This window comes from Pelmatolapia mariae, linkage group LG14 (assembly GCF_036321145.2).
Source record: "Pelmatolapia mariae isolate MD_Pm_ZW linkage group LG14, Pm_UMD_F_2, whole genome shotgun sequence".
Classification (NCBI taxonomy): Eukaryota; Metazoa; Chordata; class Actinopteri; order Cichliformes; family Cichlidae; genus Pelmatolapia; species Pelmatolapia mariae.
This window is the reverse complement of record NC_086239.1, coordinates 34,682,603-34,700,278: the sequence shown is the minus strand read 5'-3', so window position 1 is coordinate 34,700,278 and position 17,676 is coordinate 34,682,603. Positions and strand designations below refer to the sequence as shown.

Below are 17,676 nucleotides of genomic sequence, written 5' to 3'. Positions count from 1 at the left end.
ACACACACACACACACACGGAAAGCTTTGAGTGTACTGCTAGTCTAGTCCCCTAATGTCACTTGGCAAGGGCATTTCAAGCCCCTCCTTCTTCTTCCCAGCACTGGCTTGCCAGTCCATCCATTTACTAAATGAATGTATTATATCTTAAAGGCAGCAGAGAAGACAAGGAGGGAAAAAAGAGGGGAAAGAAGAAAAAAAACATTAAAGGCTTATAATTTAAGGCCTGAGAATCTCTGTACACCAAGGTCAGCAAACTTATCCAAGCTGATAAACCTGCACACCTCCCACACAGTCACATGTTGGTTTCCTGATCACCTACATGAAAATCAAAAAAACAAAACAAAAAAACCCACTCCAGTTTATTTGGTTTGTGCTTACGTAAGGCTTCTTAATGGCTTATACAAGCAGGTTTTTTCCCCTGAAAGCTGCATTTGTTTTCAGTGGACTGAATCACAGTAATTTCTTTTAGACTGAAAGGCTGTTCCTGGGTATTTGTATGTACTGGTTCTTTGCATTAGCCCAAACAAATCAATCCAGTGCTTTAACCTATGGTGCTGGATGCTACATCTTACTTGGATTAAAATGAATGAAAAACATGGAACTTCCAGGACGCTTTGATAAAATATTATAATGCAAAGAACATTCTCTACATAAAGCACTGGAAAATATTTCATCTTCTAAAAAGCTTTTTAGTGAGTTATGGATCTATTTTCAAGTCGCTACAGTTCACTGCACATAACGCAAATAGTTCAAATTAATAAAAGTATATTTCTTTTAAAGCTAAGCGGAAAAAATTAAATGTAAAGCCGTACATCACACATAGCTATGTAAACAATATCAGTGAATAACAATTGCTGACAATCACAATGATTTAGTAAGATGTTTAACATGATTTAATAATTCTGGCTGCTTTATAGGCGTTTGACTCCAGACCTATTTTGCTGGTTTTAGGATTTTTCATTCATATTATATATATATATACAATTAAATGATAGGAAAAGACCAAAACACATTAAAATATTGAACCCTGATTGGCACCAAATGTATAAATTATGAAACTATTGGAAGATATTTATCCTTTGAATTCATCATGATCAAGCCCGTCTTTGTAAATAATCTATTTAAACATAGGAAACCGGATTAAGCATGAATGAGCTCATTAAACGTCTCTGATCATATATGTACACGATAAAAGGGAACTCTGAGTTTCTTTAATATCCAGAAGAACCCTGCTGGACGCGGTGAGGGGAGCGGGAGGCGCAGAGATAAGAATGGGCTCGGGCTGGTGGATTAAAGCCGTGGTGGGGGTGGGAGCTTGTGAACAGCAGCGACTGCAGCTCCTCATTGATCTTTCCGTCTTTAAGACCTTCAGCTTTTTTATAAGGCGTAGCTGTGATTTATGACCTGCAGGGCTATAGCTGTCCCATGTTGTCCTATCTACAGTCTGACAGCAGACCAGCTCCTTCTTTCTGTCGCTTGCCTTTTTCTTCACTCCCTCTCACACACAAACACGCACACACAGATATTTGGATAAACCCTGGACACTGGAAAAATCCAGGTCCATCTTTTCTCATCATTTTTGACCCAAACACATTCTCTCGCTTCTAATGAACGCAGCAGATCTGATTGATATGAATGGAAATGCCCTGGCATTAAAACCTACATCTGGACATATTTATAAGCTGCAGCTGTTGGAGGAAAAAAAAAAGACTTCAAAATATTTTAAAACTCTGATAAAGATAAATTTCTTTGATTTAAAAGTTTTCTTCCTTCTTTTTTAGGTCTACTCAATAAAGCTTCAGTCTTCCTGTTATGCATCTCTTACCCAGCAGCAGCTGCACGGTGCACGCTGCAGCCATCATTTGGCACACTTTAACCACAGTGAACAGTGAATGAACATTTCAACAATACATCAGCGGTCGTAAACCCAAATGCTTTGATGGCATGGCTAGCATGAGGTCAAAGGTCATCATCTGAGCAGCAATGTTGAGTATCATGACAAAAGAAACACTGGATTTGTATAAAAAGCATGACAATGAATGTTATGGAACTGGTAACATACAATATAAAAAACATCAGCATGCATTATCCTGAATCATGAGCAGGATATGAGGGTGTTAAATGTTGCTTTAAATCCTATTTAAATATCAGGCCCTGCAGCAGTCAGACCACCTCATTAAAGGCCCTATATCTTTTATTTACTCCAGGATTTTGCACATTAAGTCTGTGTTGTGAATCAGAATTTCACAGTAAAGATTATAAAACAGGTAGAAGATCAAAATCAAAGTCTCTCTTACCATGAGTCTCAGTTTCTTGGTGAGGGAATACAATGCCTTCAGTTTCAAATAGGGGCTGCAGGAAGGCCACTACAGAGAGAGGAAGCACAGGGGTGGGGAGTGTGTGGTGTAAACTAATCATACATAAAAACAACCATTATTATGATCTCTTAGCACCACTTTGATTTCTAAATTTACAACTGCAGCGTGGGTGCAGCTTAAAAATATCAAATACAAAAGCATGTTCTCTGTGAAAAAATACAGCTTCTGCTTGGCTAAAATCAGCCGTTACATGGTGAATGTTTTCTCTCCATCAAGAGTCAGGCATACAAACACTTTGCGTATCGCAATCCAAGTAAAAATCTAGGTTAGGCTCAACGCTGTTATCCAGATAATTCTAGCTTTAAATCACCAAGACCAAATTCTCGGATTAAAATTCAAACAAAAATGCATTTTCAGAACAGAGTAGAGTTTACTGTCAGTGCAAAATTTGTCACAATAGACCCACAACCAAGCTCTGATTCCTCTTTGTTGCTGTAGTTTTGCGTGTGTGTGTGTGTGTGTGTGTGTGTGTGTGTGTGCGTAGGAGCTACTTGTTCATTTTCAACCAAATGCTATCGGATCATCGGCCTGATGTTGCTGGCTGACCTGGCAGCACTGCAGCCGTCCTCTCTGCCTGAGTCTGTTTAGCTGTCTCATCATCATCATCATCATCATCGTTCCAACCTTTTCATTTGTCTAAATGGACAAGCGGCCTGAGTGTTACGCAGGCAGGAAGAAAGTCCCCAGAGGGGCCGCCTGGACTTTTTACATACAGTGAGGAGGAGCCTTTAGTGCTCTGAGTGCTGCATCGATCTGGAGTTAAACACTGCTGGCGAACCTGCAGCTCACACCTCCTCAGTCGGACTCTCCTCGCTCGCTGTCTAATTATTACTCCTGAGGATGGCTGTCATGTTTCCTGGTGGGACCTGAAGAATCTGTTATAAATGGCCGTCCTGATTTTTTTTTCCACCGGGGCCAAGTCATGCAAAAATCTACCAGAAGATGAATTTCAGTAATCCAGAGGAGTCTGTCGCTTAGCTCGCACTAAACACAAGTTTGTTTTCAAATTTCACATTATGCCACCTGTCATTGTCATCCAAAAGGAACAGGGCACTTAAGCCCTATGGATCTGCGAGAGTTTATGTTTAGATCGTATTACAGCAGCCATAACAGTTGCACTAACTGAGCGAAGCCAAATCTTCTGACCATTTCAAATCAAGACTGAGAAATTAGGCCAACAATCACAGCTCAGTCATGCTCACCCTCTCTAATACGATGGAGGTTCCTCTTTAATATACCGGCAGAATTGCCTGCAATGAAAATTACATTCCCTGGGGCGTTTTTTTGTTTTGTTCTGTTTGTTCAGGGAATTCAGTTTAACACTGAAGACATTTCAGAGTTTAAAGCTAAAATTTTAAATGCTGTTTTGCAATCTTTAAGGCCCTGGTGAGAATTACAGTTGGGACTAAACTCTAACAAACTCCACATTAGAGAACACGTTAGGTATCTTAACCTTAAGCATATAACTAGTCTTCAAATCAGTTTAACTGGCATTACAAATATTCAGTCTTCACAATCATAGTCAGATTGAACTCTCTGCACTAAAAGATCAGGTCCCATTAAAACCTATAGAATCTAATTATTTAAGCATACTCCCAGAATCTCCAGCAGCATTTTAAAAAGTCTCCTAAACCTTTATCATCTTTTTGCTGAGTATAAATAGCACATTTAAAGGTGTATTGTATGTCCAAATGTCCATGATAGGGTGCATGGCCAGGATAGGCTACTGATGGTTGTAATGATGGGAATGCTTGGCGCATGACAGCATGTAAACAAAAACCAAATATGGTGATTACCATGGTGACATATCCATATTTCATCAAACCAGAAAATAATAAAGAAATCATTCATCGAAGAAATTAGTAGAAAAAAATCAGCTTTCCCTTCCAGCCGCAGAATATTAAAATCAGGACAACAATGAATAATAAAAATATCCTCTCCCTGACACACTGCATTAACACAGACTGTCGCATTCTAAACTGCTCTGGATTCCCCCTGCTTTCCCTAGCTCGCCACAGGGCTGCTGTTAATATGAGTCCGCTTGTTTATCCGCTTGTGTAATTGTACACAAAGCGGCGATGGTGGCTGATGTGTGAGATTATCACAAGGTCATCCGTCGACGGGATGAGACCCTGCGATCACGCACTAGCCTGATCTGGCTTTCACTTGTTTACATCCTCATTTTGGCTCCAGCATGGCCGCTGTGGCTGCGCGTAAATCTTAAGACGCAATAAAAACACCCAATTCGGCTGATGTAAAGAGGCTAAATCATCCAGGATGTGCAAGAGGGGAAGCGACGGCTTCCCTCCAAATAACACCCCCCACCCCCAAGTCTCTCTCATTGTTTCATTTCCATCAAATGCGGCGACCCGTGATTATTTTAATACTGATGGAAAATGACTGTCGCTTATGACGAAGCGAATAATAAAAAAAGACGGTCTCCCTAAAATTTGCCCTGTATCATTTTATTTTATTTCCCTAAATTTGTGAATTTGCCCTTCCACCACGCCACGGTGCACATCAAGAATCAGATCAACCTGCTCTCCTTTCTCTCTGCCTGCCTCAAGACGAAGCAACATTCACCGAAACCCGAACAGCTCCCGCATCCCCCAGCGCCGCTCTTACCTCCCGTGTTTGTACGTTTGGTGCTGCTGGCCTCCGTTGGGGTCTCCAGGGGTCTTTTACGTGAGTCCGGGGGATCGGACTCCATGTGTGGTTGTTGATTGTGATGGTGAGGATTTGAGAAAATGCCGTTTTGTTGTACTGCTCCGCCGGCCATCATTTTCGAGCTTGCTCTTGGATGCTTAGGCTGCGTTTGCGTTTAAATCCCCCCTTTCCGTTTTTTTTACGCAGCGTAGCCGTGCAGATGAGTCCTTGGAGAGGGTAAAAGCGATTTAGGAATTGCAAAATACGCCTGTTTCTTACGAACGGGGTAGGTTAGCTGCGCGTTTCTCCGTGGTGCGCCGTGCGTACAGAGAGATGCTGCGCAGGGGCAGAAAGAAAGAAACGCTGGAGCGGCTCAGAGAGGGATAAAACAGGAGACCTCTGCAGATGGAGCGACTTCTAGGCTACTAAAAACGTGCCAGTGGAGCGTCACAGTTCCATCAACCTTCAGATAAGCGGGCTAGGATATGTGTATCATTCCGCTGCAACCAGTACTCATGTCAGGCGGTACAGGATGGTGGCGCTCCTCTGCAATAACCAGCGAAACGGAACAATAACCAAAACAAAACAAAAACACAACGCAAAGCGCAAAGAGGCGAAATCAGCCGAGGAGAGAAGAAAGGAAAGGGTGATCGGTGAAGCAATTATAACAATAATAGAAAAAAAATCCGATTCTTAGGCTATTAGAATTTCGTTCTTCTTATCCTTTCCTGGCTCCAGTCGCGAAGACACCCAGGGGTGACGGGTGGGTGAGAAGGGTCCGGAGACTCGGAGCTGGAGGAAGACAGAGAAAGAGACGTTTTGTCCTGCTCGTTCTCTCGGTGAAGATGCTGCAGTCTTGCGTTCAGAGCATCCCTTCGCTGACTGGCTGCTGGAGGAAGCGCAGGGGAGCGGCTGACGTCACAGGGCCTCGTGATACCTTTCTCGTTTTCTGCACACTCGGATTTCCGACGTTTTACCAAAAATAATTGTTGCTTTTTACTTGGTTCAGTTCCCCATTTCACGGGACAAATGTCCCACTTTGCAAAATCTGCACGTTATTTAAAAAAAATCTTTTTTATTAATTATGAATAATCAGCCGCGCTGTGTTACAACACTTTTCAACATCTCGTGATCCGAGACTCAAATTTAGTTGCACCGAATGAGGTTAAATGAAATACAGCAAGCAAAAGCTTTAGCCGAAGCTAAACAAGCCAAAGAGAAACGATGCGTAATGCGCTCAAGCAAACAGACAAAATTGAGTGCGCGCGAAGCTAGGAATCACTGATTTTCGACAGAAAGTGAAAGCATCACGAGAGAAAGCGAAAAACTGAGAGAGGGAGAGAGAGAGGGGGAGAGAGAGACGCCTCCGCCGAGACGCGATTGGCCGGAGCTGGAGGCTGCGTTAGTCCAGAAAAACGGAAAGGACTCGGATATGTTCTGCCGGCGGAGTCACGTGACGGAGAGCGAAGGATGCGGCGGCGGCGGCGGGTTTTTATTCCGTTACAGCGGCAAATGCAATTATGGCTGAACGGGAGCTTGAAGGTCCCGCTGCGGCTGTTTGAAGGTCTGTAAAGGCCGAGGCAGGCAGCCTCGGACACACGTGGAAACCTGCAGCTGATTTCTGCCTTAAATTTCAATCAGCGAGTGGAATTCAACTGGCAAGAGCATGAAGGGTGTTTTTTTTCTACTTAAGAAGGAATGACATGAATAAAAAGGGTTTTTATAAAATCTGTTTTGTTCATATTTGTTATTGTTTGCCAGATTTTTGTGTCCAGAGAGCTTGGACCAATCCAGATGACTCTGGCCAGACTGTAGGCCTGTTCAGCCTACTTGTATTAAAAAAAAGAAGAAGAAGTCTCCTCCCCCCTTATTTTCACATTTTTGTCAGTCTTGCAACAATATTATGCAATAATAATAATTAAAAACACGACTGACAGCATAGGAATTACATAACCTGAGCTAGGCCCACCTGTCCCCTCAGCTGCTCTGTATGACCCACCTGTGTGTGCTGCGCCTGACATCTCTGCGTCGCTGTGCCTGGGTCTGAAGAGGGATCCTCCAGCACTGTGAGCTGTGTGAGAGAGCTATACCCGCCTCACTGTTTCTCCCTCTCTCACGCACACACACACTCACACGTTTGGCAAATTCTCACACACACACACTCAGAGAGACACGTAAATATCTTCAACCCCCGCTCTCCTTCTCCGTCCAGAGCTCTACAGATGCCGATCGTCCTCGGTGCCTCCTGTAGATTGTAGTCAAGGTGACATTGTCCTGCTTGTTCACACGCACGAGCATACACGCACAGAGCAGCCACTCACACTATTTCACATCACCATGAGAAGCACACCGGTGAGCCAGACTCCTGCTCTGGAAATACGTGGCAAATCCAAGGCAGATGGATCCCAAGCTGCAGTCTGAAACAGATTCCACACCACAAATAGCAGGAACTGCTCAGAGGTACAAAAGGCCTGGATGCTGCAGGCACCTAACTGTATGAGCTGCAGCAAGCATCTGAACTGTAGCACAGTTTCAGCTCGACACGGACATTTATATATTTGGAGCAGAGGCAACATTCGCTGGAAGCAGAATTTTGAGGGTCCTGCACAGCCAGATCGCCCATGCTGCTGCTGCTGCATATGGAAAAAGTGAAGTAACCCCATAAGCAGTAAAGCACACAGACTAACGGCATTCTTGAGTTTTTATTAGGTTAGGTCTATGAGCAGATGTTAGGGAAACGGTTTTTAGAGATTTGGTTCTGCAAACTCCTCTACAGCTTTGGGTACTGACCAAACACTTCAAGCAGTTGCCACAAACTTTCCCGAGCAACACATGCAATGTGGAAGGACAAGATTCCTGTAATATCCCAGTTTTCTCTCTGCGTCCTAATCTAAATGCAAAAGCTTCATTTTAGCCAACAGCAAATCTTATTTGGACTCCCACATGCAGTTTTCTTATGGAAAAAGTTACCACTAAGATTTTTTTCTTCATTTTGGAACCAAAGCCTGGAATTCCCTGTTGTCCAAGATGTTATGTAGTCACTTAAGGACAAGAGGCAAGAACAGCTGAGACACAAGTCAGCTGAATAGTCCACTGAGAATGTGTAAAAGGTCTTAAATTTGATATAAATATTTAATCCTGTAATTCCATAATCAGTCTCCTAATTTAAAAAGCCTGTTTTTCCTCTGTCACTTGAAATAGACACAGTTTTCTTTCCTTTTTTTTAAAAGAGTAAATCATTCAAAGCAGGTGTTGCTGGCGCACACCTGCTTTCCATGCAGGGTCTGGTAGTGTACATACAGTAGGCTGTTCTGGCTCTTACTCTAACACTGGTTAAAAGGTTGACTGCAGCTAAATGGATCATCAGCCTGTAAAAGCCGCTCTGGTGCCTCAAGTGGCGGAACATTGGTGCCACCTTGTGGTAGCATGACGAAGAGCAGGGGTGTTGCTGCTCCTCAGTAAACATGTTCTCGTGGATTTCATGGATTCCACAGACTGTTTCTTATGCGTGCGTTTTTGGCCCTGTTAGTCGTACATGGGTTAATAAAACACTAGTGGTTTATTTTAGCATGTACATAATGATAATAATCATAATATAACATGTGCTTGCTATGGCTCATAAAAACAGTAAACTATGTATTTGTACAATGGATATTTGCACTTTTTTTGAAAGTTTAAAATACAATGTACTTTTTAAAATTCATAATAATGAATTTTAAAGAGGATAGTTTATTTAATGTTGATAGTTTTTTTCTTTCTTTCTTTCTGCAATTAAGGAAAGATAAGTTTAACATCACTTGGGATGAAATGGCCTGTATGAAGAGGAAAGCCAGCCAATTAACTCTTGACAACACTTTGTATATATGTCATTTTATATTTATTTTTATGGTGAACTAAAAGTATAACGTGAATCATAACTGTTAAGAACAAACCTAATATTTATTCATCTTAAATCTCATTGTCAGGCTTCAGCTTCAAAAATTAAAGCTGGAATTTAACCATCACCATCCGATTGAAGTGTTAACTTCTAAAATCTTTAAAAAGACCTCCTAGAAGAAGTCGTCCTATGCAGAGTTCTGTAAACCCAGTAGCACTAAGAGTGTATGTGAAAGACTTCTTCCGAAAGCTCAGTCAGTCTCCTCCCACTCCCACTTATGCATAATTGTCCTCCCACCCAGTATTCATTCAATTTCATCGCAAAAATCAATAGGACAGTCGATGCAGAGCAGGAGACTCAACCACTCTGTGAGATTGAAAGGAGACAGATGTGATGTGTTCCTCTTTATTTTTCTAGTGGCTGCCCTGACTCATGCCATCATACTGAAGATTTATGAGTGAAACTAACACGACCTGAGTGCATCAGAGGAAAGTGAATTGTAGTGATATGTTTAAAGACTTAATTACTCTTTCAAATCAGTGTCTGTTTATTTTTAGAAGCTGCAGCATGGTAGCACAGTGCCAGCGTTACTCATTTTTTTACTTCAAATATTTTCAAATGAGGGTGGAAACTCATGATTGTTCATGATTCAACTTCTCAATAGGAGAAATTGCTCATTTTATAATGGCCAGTTTATCTAAAATACAATAAAAATGAGTAAAGTGGTTAATAAAAAATATTTTTTTTACTGCTCCCTGGACTGAACTGCATACAAAAAAAGAAATAAAGAGAAAAACATCCAAACAGGGAGCCTGGAAGGAGAGATTGCAGTTTAAATCTGAAGGTGCGTGCTTTTTGGTAATTCCTGACAGATGGTGGGGGGTCGGCTCGGTGAACACCCATCATTTCACCACGTCTGGAGGAGGTTTATGAGCTTCCACATAAATCTACATTATTCTCTGCTCGCTGTGCTTAAACTGCTGCTGCTGCTGTGTGTGTGTGTGTGTGTGTGTGTGTGTGTGTGTGTGTGTGTGTGTGTGTGTGTGGCTGCACATATTTCAGAGGGGCGTTCTCCACTTTGTGTTTTTCTGCCACGATCATTCTTGAGATTCCAGATTTGTACATTATCCTCTGACCTTCAAACTGCTAATGTGTTCATAATCACTTATGTGATGCTCACTGCTGCTGTTTTGTTGCACTTGCATTGCATTTCCACGTGCTGCCACTTTGGATAATTTTCTGCTAGTTCACTGACACAATGTTGCACTGCTTAAGTTTGTGCTAGAAAATAAGAGAGAGCAAAGCGAGTCAGTAAAAGAGGGAGAACAAGAATAAATCGTCGTCGCCTTCTTTGAGATTTGAACCTCCGAAAATGAATTACCTTCTCATTGTGTCCAGTTATTACAAATGAAAATATAGAGAGCAGTGAACTGTGACAACTAAGTATTTGGGCTGTTTCACATGATTAATTATTATAGGAAGTCAAGAGGCAAGCAAAACAGCCATTATTTCATAATGAGACTGGAAAAATAGAACACATTTCCATATTGAAAAAATATGTCTTTTCAGTCAGTTCCCTCCTCGCTGATGGAAAAGGGAGAATTCAATGGCAAGCCGCCATTACGGTTATTGTTCTGCTGCAGACTGATGAGCGCGCACACATCTGGTCAATTGGGAATTTTTTTCCCCTCTTTCTAATATTATTTTCCTTTGTGTGGTGAAACTAACATCAGGTCTGCTCCATTAGATATCAATATCAGGGCTGATTTCAGCAATTTTGATAGAAGCCTCTTTATAGTTACATCACAAATCTCTCAGATCATACAGCTGTCTATTATCTTGGAAAATCCATTTGGGGATTGGCTATGGACAATTCAGAGTCAATCCCATATATATGTGGCTGAAATGGCAAAAAGATGTTTGATTGAGATTGAAAATGACAGATTTACAGTATGGAGCTTTTTTTTTTTTTGTGCATTAGCAGCAGTAATTGCTGCCAAGAATATACAGTACGTCCTGCATGTGCTTCATGCTGATAATAGCTGTGAAAGTACTATAATACAAAAACTGTAATCTTTTATTGTTATTAGCTAATCCCATCTACTGTACTGTGTTATAAAATATTTCTAATTAAGATTTAACTAGAAACCTCCAATGGGGTTTAAAGAGGCAACACTTTAAATCAGTACAGATTCATACAGACATACAGTGTATAGTAATATCTCTAGATTTGTATGTTATTAATTTTTTTTATTTAAATTTAGCTGGTCAGCATCAGCATTTTGAAGCAGCATACCCTTTAAAATCTAAAGTGCACATGATTACAGAATTTTAATTATTGTTACATAAACCATTACTATTGTCACTACTGCCACTGTGGTACCATCGCAAAACAGCTGCTGATACTTCTGCCACAACCACAGTCTCAAATACATCTGGAGTGACTGTTCTGTGGATGTTTTCGCTTTTTTAAATAAATTTAAATTCATGCTGAGAAAAATTAACACAAAGTTTTAATCAAAGTCAAGTGGTCATTTTGCTTTGCACACACTAGATGGCGTATTTGTATTGGTCCAAAACTCCTAAACAGAAGCACTGAGTTCAGCAGGAATGAATTAAAATTGAGTGATTATTGATTTAGCAGGCAATCATTAAACTCCTAATAAACGTCCTTTTGGTGTAATGTAAACTTAGCAAATGTAAAAGCATAATTATTATTATCATTATTATTATTATTATTATTGAATAGAAAGACTTCCTTCTGCCAGATCCACTGTATTACAAGCATATTTTCCATATTCTCTGTCAATAGAGTTTAAATTTCATTCCGACAGTGTTACATTTATATATATTTTTGATGGGGATACTACTATGTTAAGCAGTATATAAAACAGAAACTGTTAAAGAAAATAAAAAATGGAAAATTATCCACAAAATACAATAAGCATAATCAATATAATCAGTCAATTTGTCGGTATTTAAAATAATGCACACACTTGTTTATTTGTTTTGGCAATTTTGGGGTTCATTTTTAAACAGTTTAACATTAAATAAATATAAGTGTATTAACCCTGCAGGCCTTGAATGAAGTCTTGCTAACTGTCAGGTGACTCGTCTCACGTCTGAGAATAAAGGGTACAACTTGCCCATTGCTCGGGGCGAGATCCCTGAGGTAGTTTAACAAGTCCTTGGTGGCAGGAGCACTGGGGTGGATGACATTCCCTGGAGCTCCTAAAGGCTGCGAATGGCTCTGGGGCTGTTTTGGTTGACACACCCCTGAAACATTGCTTGGATGCCTGTGAATTGGCAGATTAGGGTGATGGAGACAGAAGTAGTGTGTTTCAGGTTGAGAGGAGGGTCCATCTGCTGGTCAAACCTCAGATTCAGGAGGAACTAAGCAGGTGCGGGAGTCTCCCCGACAGGTCAATATGTGTTTGAAGAAGGTATGCCTTAAGATGTCGTGTTGGGGGTGCTTTGAGAGAACGGGTATTGGGCCCATTGTTACGAGCTATTTGGTTTCCATTCATGTTTTGTATGACGCATAAATTAATAACAATGATGATTAATTTCAGTCTTAACTTAAAGGCCACAAAACAGTCAGGAAATGCAATGATCCTAGGATTTCTTAAACATCTTGCATGTTCATATCCTTACATTGAAAACAACAAAAATAATTATAGCTTCTTAATTTGCATCAACTTAAAAAAAAAGCTCTACTGCAATGCCATTTTCATCTTATAAATAACAGTAAATAATTTTAGAAAGGGAAAAAGGCTGAATCACTAATGCCCATTCTCACTTAGGCTAACAGGAAGTGTGGGACTGAGCTTCTCAGAATAAGAGAATGAGGAAGACAAATGTACTCTTGTAAATATCCCATTGCCAGAAACAGCCTTCCCATTCAGAAACATCAGACTTTAAAGCATCAGAAGCCAAATAAATATAATTATCTCACTTGCTGAAAAAACGGCTGGTTATTGATTTAGCGATTAGATCATTCTGCACTGAAAACAAACCAAAGCTAAGTCAACGGTCTGCAAATAGCTGGAGCCAGGCTGAACAGAAATAGGAGGAGAAAAGGGAAATTTTGTTTGTAAATAGTGAACTGGAGAAGCTTTTTGCCCAGCTCACTTACAGATGATATAAGCTGTTTGTTTTCTCAAGCTGAGGCTGTTTACTTTGGACGTTCTCCTCTGTGCCTACTGCTTTACATTGTTTCAGATATCCCTGATGAACCCTGTGCTCCCAGGCAAAGATTGGAGTTCTGCAGAGGTAATAAAATTAAGACTCTTAAGCCCTGAAAATAGAAAGTGCTGCACAAATCAAGGTATAATTCTCCAAAGATTTGCTTTTTCCCCCAACACTCGCTCTTTAAGCTTATCACTTTAAATGCCCATTGTCTCCTGATTGGCTGGCCCTAGCCTTGTTTGAGAACCAGAGGCACATTCAATCACACAACAGCATGCATTGTTTTTTTGTATTGAACAGCATGTTTCCTGGTTGCTCTGCAGCACCTCTCATTTGCTGGGTGTGTCAGAAGTGTTACCCATTCAACAGCAGCAAGTATATAAACATCAGTGCATTAAAAAAGTAGAGCACACAATGAGAGAGTGACCTTAGGGCCAATACTTAACATACCAGGGAGTTCAATGCACCACCGGTTCAATTTAAAGATAAAAGGTTTTTAAAAAAGGGAGAATTTTAAAGCGCAGCTTAGCTAATTATCCTCACAGAGTCACAGAACAATATCAATACAAGGAAGATTTCAGTGATTTAACATTACTTACAGCTTCGGCTTTCAATTCTTAAACACTGTCATCTTGTAGTACAGGCTTAGCTGGAAACCTAGCTTCAGCTGCATTCTATTAACAGTTCCTCTGGCATGAACCAATACTTGGCTTTAAAGTCCGTTGTTTCAAAAGAATAAAAAGCTTCTAATGCTGTCTTGTGTTGCCTTTCCTGGAAAATCTAAACATAACCTTTGTTCCATTTGTATAGACACAATTTTATGATTAACCTCTGAAAATTTCTAGAGAACTGCTAAGTAGAAGTTGGAAACCCTTTCTGAGAGGGTTGGGGAGGGTGGGATGGTGTGCTGTGTGTCCATGTAAGGCCATGTAAGAAATCCCTGCACAGTGATTTTAACCAGGCCAAAAGCACAACAAATGTTTGAAATTCAGAGATATTCAGAGTTGGTTGAAGCTTAAGCCTGTACCTCATGTATGTTGTTTCAATAAGCACTAGCTGTATCACTGTGACAGATTTCATATGATAACATAAAATATGAAAACACATTATATTGTAACTTTATATGACTAAATTAATCATCTTATAGAAAAATACCAAAAACAGTCTCAGTGGTCTGATACTCTGGCAAGGTAACTGCATTTAACCCCCCCCCCCCGATTTAAATCTTCTGTTCTGAATGAATCACATCCAGAATCCAGCTCTACAATTAATGCAAAGAAGTGATTTACAGGACAAGTTTGTTTTTCCAACTCTGACACAGAACAGTGCACAAGTTGGCTGTCCTGTTTGAGTGGTGCTAGCCAAATAAGGTGGAACCACTTGGTGCTAGTGGACAGTATATCCTTGGTTTTAACATGAAACTCAGTCTTGCAGCCAGGAGCAGCACAAACATGATCCTCTTAAACTGATTTTTAGTTTTAGCGCCATTATGTTCTATGTCGCTAGTTAGCTAACCAACTAATGTAAGTCTTTAATGTAAGTCTTTAAGTCATTAGCAGTTTCTTGGTCTAAACACGTCTTCTGGTCCCAAGGTCAAACGAACACTGCGGCATCACTGAGAGTTACAAACTGTCTAAATTCTTTAGTGTTTAATAAAATAATCGGTGTGGCTGCTCTGGTGTAACAATTAAGTTTAACATCCAGGTATCCACCAAAACAGTATTTATGAAGTTTAACGGAGTTCAAAGTTAGCAGGGAGTTAGCTCGCTAGTTTCCATCTAAAGATGACAAACGATGTTCTGACGGAGGGAATCCTGAAATATTAAAACACACAAATTAGTTTTCTGTCTTCATTTCCGACACAAATGAAGACAGAAAACTAAACAGTAGTGACGTTTGTAGGGTTACTGAAGTTAGCATGTATATAATGATGTGTTACGTGGGGGCTAGCTACACAGCTATGGTTAGCATAATATAAACACATTAGCACAGTAAAGCTAGAGGATGAACGCTAACTTTTTTCCACTCAAAAGTTAATGCGAGGGTTCCCGACAAATGCAATTGCATGGCAGGATGCTGTAAATGGACCAAACTTCAGTCAGGAGAACAACTGAGATAATCTATCCACAAGACGAGGTTAGTCATTAATATACAGCTGCATGGGCTGGGCTGTAGTTACATTGTAAGGTTTTAAAAACTGAGCTTTGAAAAGTGCTGCTGATGAATACTGGTAATAAAAGCTCTGCTTTTTTGGATTAAATAGAACAAGATACAAAACATTTAAACATGTTAAAAACACAACAGCCTTAATAAACACAAAGTAGTTTGGACCCGGAAGCAGGTTTCATACGTCATCACTTAACAATCGGATTAGCCGCCGCAACCAACCAACCAACCACAAGACGCCACGTTCCATACTGACAGAAGAACATGTTTTTAAAACTTTAAGCAATTCTTTCTTAAATCCAGCTTCACAGACAGTTACATCAATGTCAGATTTTCAGAGCAGGGCTTAATGGTGTCAATTAGCCTTTATATTTGTAGTGTTTCATGTCCCCTTCATTTAGTTATCAGAATTTTTAAAAAGCAGTACTTGACTTTTCAATTTCAGCATTCGGCTTTGGGAAGATGACCAGACTGCTCTGCCACGTTCTGAGGGAATTCCAACATCTGAGTTTAGGACACTGCAACAAAGCTGATCCTTAATTTCCAGGATTTTAAAACTGTGTCTTAAAAAATCAGGAAAGCTGTCATAAACAGCTGCCAGAATTGTAAAAGCCATCAGTCACTTTCTGCATGTCACCGTTGAGTCCCTGCTGTAGCTGCTACACCAACAGCCATGGCCTCTCACCCAAGAATGAACTCTAAGCTCACAGAGTAGGATGTAATACCTGATATTGATGTCAGAAATCCGATGTGTTGAAACAATGATGAGAGTCTAATGTTATCACTGGGAAAGTGTACCTTCGATTAGTGACACATTCATTTATTGTTCATGTTTATTGATCTCACACTAAACTTCTATTCCCTCTTTGTTCGTTTCTGATCCTGTGCTGAAATCTCCAGTCCCAAATCTACGTCCAATCTCAGTTCAGTTGCCTCAGAGCGGGTCCCCAGTGTATAGTCCTTCATGTCCCAGTCTTTAATCTTATCCTTGCTTTCCCAAAATTCACAGACCCTACGGTAACACAGCTGGACTGAAACTCTGTCATCACCTTGGGGACTCTCTGTCAACAGGAAGTACAGAGACTTTATGCTTCAGGTCTCATTTTCGTATTTCCTCCTCGACCCAGACAATCAGAGCAGGATTCACATGCAGAAGCAGACTGCCAGCTCATCAGACCTTCAGGAAACATCTGCGAGGGTTAGCAAGGATGCGGGACACATTTTAAGACCCAGATAAGTGAAGCTACTGGGTCAACACCATGACCACACCTAGTGATACCACTGACACTTTAAAAATTGCATACTACACTGAACTGTATAAAATAATTAAAGCTTTTGATAAAATGTCAATATCACCCAAAAAGAAATATATTACTGCTTTATATAACATAGGGCATTGATAATTATTTGTTGCAATTGTGGCAGATCACACAGTGTATAAAAAATGGATGTGGATTTTTGTAGGTGTGGGAAACAAACGTAGCTTAATATTAAAATACGTCAAAGCATAATCTCAGTCATCAAAAAAAAAGCTTTATTGTACATTAATCAACTCAGAGTTGGCTGAGTTGTACAGAAGCTTGGCAGAATGCATCCTTGCAATTTCAAACAAAAGGATATAGATGGACAGCCCAAGTTTTATTTGCTAATCCACCCCTCCACAAAGTTCAGCCTGGTAATGTGAGAGGCAAGGTACACCCTCAGCAGGTCAGGGCTAGCACAGCCATAAAACCAAACACCTACAGCCAGTTTAGAAACATCAAGTAACCTAAAAGCACATCTTTGGACTGTGGGAAGAAACCGGATTACCCAGAGGAAATTCACAGGCACAGAGGGAACATGCAACGTCCACACAGAAAGACACACCCAGTCAATCAATGAGGCACTGTCCCTTCATCCTACATTAAGAGGAGTTGGTGAAGCTAAGTAAGAATACAAACACGCTGCTTAAAGTTCTTTATCTTTGCTCTGTTGTTTCTTTTAATTAAGACTGATCCATTGCAGCATAATAAGCCCTTGTGTTAAACTAACATCGTCTAAGTCAGTTATCCTCCTTCTCATATGAAACAAAGAGAAGGTGGTGTGTAAAATCATGTGATGTTAAAATATGCTGTGTAGGTCACAAGATGATTACATAAAAATCTCACAAGAAAATGAGTCATAGCTATTTAGAGACAATGAATGAATTGTTAATTATATGAAAACTGGTTTGATTTCCATGAGAATAAAAACAAATATTTCCAGCATGAAGCAGCATGATGTGAAAACCTTACATAAAGTGCTTCTAAGCACCTTTTTTATTTGCACACAATTAGTAGATATTGGATTTAAAACATGATTTAAATAGTTTTAGGTAAAATATATATATACTTGGGTATATACTGTATACCTAAATATGTATGTGTATAAAGTATATACA

The 17,676-nt window shown here is 40.2% G+C and overlaps 1 protein-coding gene across 2 annotated transcripts in view; it reads right to left on the bottom strand.

The window, feature by feature from the left end:
- The window catches only part of nova2 (NOVA alternative splicing regulator 2), an 85,553-nt gene extending 79,632 nt beyond the window's left edge, over positions 1–5,921 (bottom strand). Inside the window, exons 1-2 of one of the 2 annotated variants that reach the window (XM_063493700.1) lie at positions 5,006–5,921; positions 2,300–2,368 (exon numbers count right to left, since the gene is read on the bottom strand). In XM_063493700.1, the coding sequence (XP_063349770.1) occupies positions 2,300–2,368; positions 5,006–5,162 (226 nt within the window). In that variant the 5' untranslated portion in view covers positions 5,163–5,921. The remainder of the gene's footprint in view (positions 1–2,299; positions 2,369–5,005) is intronic. The other variant, XM_063493701.1, reaches the window with a different exon arrangement.
- Positions 5,922–17,676: the final 11,755 nt, after the last annotated feature.